The 6,258-nt window shown below is 37.0% G+C and overlaps 1 protein-coding gene across 1 annotated transcript; it reads left to right on the top strand.

Moving 5' to 3' along the window:
• The first annotated feature begins 833 nt into the window (after positions 1–833).
• On the top strand, positions 834–5,590 carry LOC18600628 (putative receptor-like protein kinase At5g18500). Its single transcript, XM_007031182.3, has 8 exons — positions 834–1,487; positions 1,827–2,528; positions 2,611–2,715; positions 2,929–3,051; positions 3,121–3,291; positions 3,406–3,535; positions 4,257–4,469; positions 5,089–5,590. The coding sequence occupies exons 2-8, from the start codon at positions 1,864–1,866 to the stop codon at positions 5,209–5,211; spliced, it is 1,530 nt and encodes a 509-aa protein (XP_007031244.2). The 5' UTR covers positions 834–1,487; positions 1,827–1,863; the 3' UTR covers positions 5,212–5,590.
• Positions 5,591–6,258: the final 668 nt, after the last annotated feature.

Genomic DNA, 6,258 nt, shown 5'->3' with positions numbered 1-6,258 from the left:
TACTAATCAAGCAAGCAAAAGTGCAAATGGAACAATGTACAAGCTAAAGATTGTGATTGGTACATTGAAACTAGCTTGATTAATGGGGTTAGAGAGCAGTATCAATTTGATGGAAAAGACCCAAAGCAATCAGCTCAAGCGTCAATCGTGTGTTAACTGTTTATTTTGCCTGACCAAGTTTTTGAGAATTGGAAATGGGCCAAATAGTTAAGCTAATTAAAGTGCAAAAACTGATCACTACATTGATAGTTAGATCTGCCCTGTATTTGATGTGATCTACCAATACAACATCAAATTTGGGAGATAACGAAGTTTTTGTTGCATGCATCCCTTCACTGTTTAGTGCTTTTCCAAATTATAGATATATTTTTATATATGATTAAAGTGATACACGGAATTTACAATGAAATCAATGAAAAAAAAGAGTCGAAGATTAAAATATAATGTTTCGAATAATTTATAGAGTAATATGATAATATTTTTTGAGAAAAATATCATAATAATTAAGAGATCACCAACCCTGATGGTTGCAAAAAGAAATTCTAACAGGGCTAGCATAACTTAATATTGGTAGACGTGTTTGAAGATGGAAACTGATGGGTGAGAATTCTAATTAGTAATAACCTTTCCTATTCAATTTGACCAGCACTAAACTCTATACATCACATTAATTGCTCATTACCCATCATAATTATCCTTTTCTTTTTCCATTACTATATCTTAATTGAGATGTTTGACTAACCACCCTGGAGTAAAAACAAAAAAAAAAAAAAAAAACCCACAAGTAGACTAGAGTTACAACTGTTAAGTAACATCCTAGAGTTTAGTTGGAAACAGGGTGATTCAGAACACAGAATTTTTGAGGGAAGAAAGAGTGAAGAGGAAAAGAGTAAATTACTGATAAAGAGTCATGTTCAAAGCAAAGACTAAAGCGAAGAAGAGGGTGTTAGACAATTGTTCTGCAAGATGCATGCTTGTGTTTTACTGTATGTATTAGTAAACATGTAATGTGGTGTAAGGCATCTAAACTCATCACCTACCACTGATAACTCCATCCCTTCTTCTCTTCTCTTATTATCTTCCCCACCCTTCGCCCCATTCACCATTCCATGTCCATCCACTTCTCTCAGTTTCGGGCCTTTCCTTGTCATTTCTGGCTTTGCTTTTGCCTTTGCCTTTACACGGAGCCTCATTTCTGGTACCAGATAGCTCCATTCCAGCTTAGATTCACCTCCACATTTCCCCAGGAAACAAATCATCTCTCTTTTGCTATTTAACTGCCTTTTTTTTTTTTTTGGATAAGTGGGTGCATTTGCAGTTTCGTCAATTGGCTGCTGTTGTTTCTGGAAAGTGGCCACATTTTTGGGCTTCCTTATTTGGCTGCTTTCATTCTTGTTAATCTGAGATCTGGGCTTGTTTATTTGGTTTGTTTCTTGTATGAGGAGTGGGTGTGCCGAATTCAAAGATCTGAAATTTACAGCGGGAAGGTAAAGATACCAAATTCGTTTAATTGGTTTTTTTTCTGTATCAAAATTTTTACTTTTAAGCTGCACAGAAAATCGTTTCTCTGTAGCGGGGACCTTAATTGTTCTATCATTTTGTCTGATCTGTTCCTTTGGTAAAATAAAAGTTCTGTTTTTCCATAGCTTGATGCTTCTGCTCCTTGGTTGCTTGTGTGGAAATGCTGAATGCTAAGTAAAAGATAAAATTTGGAATGGATATTGTAATACTGTCGCATGGATGATGGAGCAATAAGTGCCTTATTTTTAGTTTATGTTTATGTATTAATCAAATTTCGTTCCTTATGTCTTGTGTCAATCATGTAGGTTCTGAATATCTGAAAGTAAATAAGGAAAAACAGACATGGCAACTGATCTCAACGCAGAATTATCCCAGAAGACTGCCATTTTTGGTCTTAAGGTCTGGGAAGTTATTGGGATTGTTGTTGCATTATTTATCATAGTCATCCTTTCTCTGCTTTCGTTTTGTTTAACTTCCCGGAAGAAATCAAGAGCTAGAAATAAGATTCCTCTTACCCAAATCCCATCTGTTTCCAAGGAAATTAAGGAAGTCAGGGTGGAGCAAGTATCAACCAATGAATTTGTTCCTCGTGATGGTATTCTTCTAACCATTCATGACAAATCCAGTGACAAAGAGTCAGATAAGGTTCTGGTTCATCTGGGGATGGGAAAATCCAAGAATGGAGACAATAGTAGTCAGTCAGGTTCATTTCACCATTTGGATAAAGATGGTGCAGGGTCTCAATCAGGAGAAGAAGGGAGTTCTGGCACAGTAACTGTTTGTAAACCCTCTTCTTCACATCCCATTACTGCTCCTTCTCCTCTAGTTGGCCTGCCTGAATTCTCTCACTTGGGTTGGGGTCACTGGTTTACATTAAGGGATCTTGAACTTGCCACTAACCGGTTTTCAAAGGATAATGTTCTTGGAGAGGGTGGATATGGAGTTGTTTATCAGGGCCATTTAATCAATGGGACGCCAGTGGCAGTTAAGAAGATCCTCAACAATGTGTGAGTATATATGTGTAAACTTTTAAAATGGTGTTATTTTCTTGTCCTTGTTTAGCTGAACTTCTTATCATCTTCTCTGTAGGGGCCAAGCAGAGAAAGAATTTAGAGTGGAAGTAGAAGCCATTGGGCATGTACGCCACAAGAATTTGGTTCGTCTTTTGGGTTACTGCATTGAAGGAACAAACAGGTGTAGTCTTGTTTTACTTTGTTTTTTCATGGTTTAAAATTTGAACAGTTACCTAGATAATGCGTTATCCTTAGCAGTAATAAAATTAAGAGACCATGGAAAAGCAGTTTGGGGCTTAAATATTTTAGTAGCAGTGTCGATTCTGCTATCTGGATATTGGTTAAGTTTCTGGCTTGCGGCTTTTAACAAAAGGCATATGATTTAAAATTTCAGGATGTTGGTTTATGAATATGTCAACAATGGAAACTTGGAACAATGGCTTCATGGAGCTATGCGTCAGCATGGATATCTTACCTGGGAGGCTCGCATAAAGATTCTCCTTGGCACAGCTAAGGCGTAAGTCAATATATTTATATACATTTTCATCAGTCTGGTTCTCATTTGGCATGATGGCTCTTCTTGCAGTCTTGCCTACTTGCATGAGGCCATTGAACCAAAGGTGGTGCACCGAGACATAAAGTCCAGCAATATATTGATTGATGATGACTTCAATGCCAAGGTTTCTGATTTTGGTCTGGCCAAGCTGCTGGGTGCTGGGAAAAGTCATGTCACAACCCGAGTTATGGGAACATTTGGGTATGTATATTCACTAGTGTGTGTGATTTTCATATATTTAGTACTTTAAGTCTCTCTCTCTCTCTCTCTCTGTGTTTCTTTATCTGATTGTTATCTTCTCCTAAAATCACACAGATATGTGGCTCCAGAATACGCAAATACTGGCCTTTTGAATGAAAAGAGTGATGTCTACAGCTTTGGGGTTGTACTATTGGAAGCAATTACTGGTAGAGATCCTGTAGATTATGGTCGTCCTTCCCATGAGGTACACAGTAATCATTTATAAGATCTTTACTAAGCTGCTGCAAACTCAAAGGCTAGTTAAGTTTAATGCTTTTGTTACTAAACCATAGAAATCTGTCAGTTGATTTAGGTCTCCTTACTATATATTAGGTGTACAGCTTGTTCCCTGCCCACCATGGCGTACTACTGGAATTAAGTTAAGGATTGCTTTTCTTCTGTTAAAAGGCATGCCATCCTGTGTTCTGAATTGATGAATTAGTTAACTGGCTGTGTTTGTTTCTGTCTCTTTAATATGGTGGACCAAAATACATAACTAAGTAAAATTTTAATATTTATGGTGCTAAGAGAATAGTACCTGAAAATTAAATAGCTAAGGCTGTACAACTGGCAATTAGCAGTTGAGCGCTTCTATGCCCCTTGTGTCTCGGGAGGTATTTCTACACTGTCCTGAATTATAATCTTCATTCTAAAGTACTAATATTTCAGAATTCAAAATTATTAGAGCACCAAGGCTTCCCCCTAACATGAATATATAAAAGTTAACAGCATTCTGCACCTATACTGCGGTCAAGCTCTTAATATTTCAACTTGGTGGTCATGGTCAGTCAAAGGTCTAATTCAAATTGATATAGCTGCATTGAAATTGTTTTCTCCAACATAACTATTAGTGATGGATTTCTTGGTTTTTATATATTAAGATTTTTTAAAGCTTTATTAAGCATGATATATCTTTATGGTTACAGGTAAATTTGGTTGATTGGCTGAAAATGATGGTGGGAAGCAGGAGGTCAGAGGAAGTGGTAGACCCAAATATTGAGGTCAGACCATCAACAAGAGCTCTAAAGCGTGCCCTTCTCACTGCTTTGAGATGTGTTGATCCGGATTCTGAAAAAAGACCCAAGATGGGCCAAGTTGTGCGAATGCTTGAGTCTGAGGAGTATCCCATACCAAGAGAGGTTAGTGTTAAATTCATTTCTGTAGCATAGTGGATTCAATTTGGACTTGTCATTAAAGAAAAGAAAAGAAATGAAGATAAAGGAAACTTGAACTATCTGACTTGACTGCTTCTTTAGGTTTTTTGTCTAATTGCTTACTTTTTGTGGCATTTTTCTAACTTTATGACATATAGCCAAGCATTTCTCAGTTGTATAGCCAAGAGTATTACTTTCTGACTCACTTGGTACTATCTTAATGTGGCTTTACCTTTATTATGATAAGTACATCTATTTCTTCCCTCTCTCCATTTCTTACCTCTCATCTAGTGCTTTTATAATGAATTCCTCACTAATCTATTCTGCCAAAATTGTATGATCAAAAGCTGTGTACTGTAATCAACTTCTGCCAAGGAATAGTATCTTTATGTTTATCCCCTCTTTTCTTTGTTGTTTTAATCAGAAAGCTTTCTTTCCTACCAATATTAACATTTATATCACACTTTTGGATGCACTTAATCATGCTTATAAATACTGTGATATTCGTGAAGTGTATGCTGTTTTCTTCTGAGTAGCTAGTATATCTGCGGTTCTGTTTCGGTGAACTTAAAAGAAATGATTGGATAAAAATTTTGAAATTCAGGATCGAAGGCACCGTAGGAATCATGGAAGTAGCTTGGAAATAGATTCACAAAGGGATAATTCTGACACTGATCGTAGCGATTATCCAGCTTCCAGATCAGAGAGCAAGCGGACGCAGTCTTAACATAAACTGCAAACAGGCCGAGGATGAACGGTGGAATTCTTAAAATTCTTTCAAACTGTTAAAATTTCTTGGGTTTGTCTCCATATTAGTTGTCGATAAGTAGGGCATGGTGGTAAAGAGTGGGGAAGGGGACAATGATCGCTTATTCTTTTGCTTTTTTTTTTTGGCTTCTCCTTTTGTTTAAATTCTTAATATAATTTGTAGATGGAAGAGATGACTTGTTTGTGTATGGAAATTGGCGTTGTGAAGAACCCAAGATTACTGGGGGTGTGTACAGAATCGGGGAGCTCCTTTTTAAGTTTTAATATTGTTTTGAGGAATTGCTCCCCACATTCCTTCTTGAAGAATGGAGGTGACAAGGTGGTCATGAACTTTTTTAGATTATCTTTCTTTCTGCTTTCCCCCCCTTCACTTCCACCCCATATGTTTCTTCTAAAAAGAAGTTAGACTAATATGCAACAGTCGACAGCCCATGCATTAATGTAAGCTGCATGGCCACATTGAGTTATCATTTTGGTTTTACTAGCAAGTATCATAAATTGGGGTTTGCTTCAAATTGGTGGATTTGAGTATGTAGCATGCCATGTTTGGGACTTGGGATGGTCGTGTTTGCTTTGATGCAGTGAGGATTGATGTTCATGTTAACTTTTAGGTTCGGATCATTTTGAGCCAGGTGGAGATTGCATTTTGCTTTTGTTGAAGGTGGTGTGTTATCTCATTCTTATGGTAAACCTCTTTGTTAAGCTTTGGAGACAAAATAGTTGAGTAGTCTCCTCTCCCTCTGGTTTTTCAACCTGATCTGGGGGCCCATATCATTATTAAAGATGTTAGCTCTGAAGTTCAGCAAAGTCAAAATTAATTAGAACAGCATTCTGTTTCTGTAGGTCTGCTTTTATGGGTTGAAATCCAAACAAAATTACTTATATTCCTTGATCTGCATTCAGAATACCATTGTTTGGGGTAGCTATAGACTTTAAACATGCAAGTTTAGAAGCTTAAACTGTCAACCTGAAAAATCTTGACTGAAAATTGTTGTGTGGTTGTCAT

Source organism: Theobroma cacao, chromosome 5 (genome assembly GCF_053813885.1).
Source record: "Theobroma cacao isolate CCN51 chromosome 5, ASM5381388v1, whole genome shotgun sequence".
In the NCBI taxonomy this organism is placed as follows: domain Eukaryota; kingdom Viridiplantae; phylum Streptophyta; class Magnoliopsida; order Malvales; family Malvaceae; genus Theobroma; species Theobroma cacao.
This window is presented reverse-complemented; position numbering and strand designations above follow the sequence as displayed.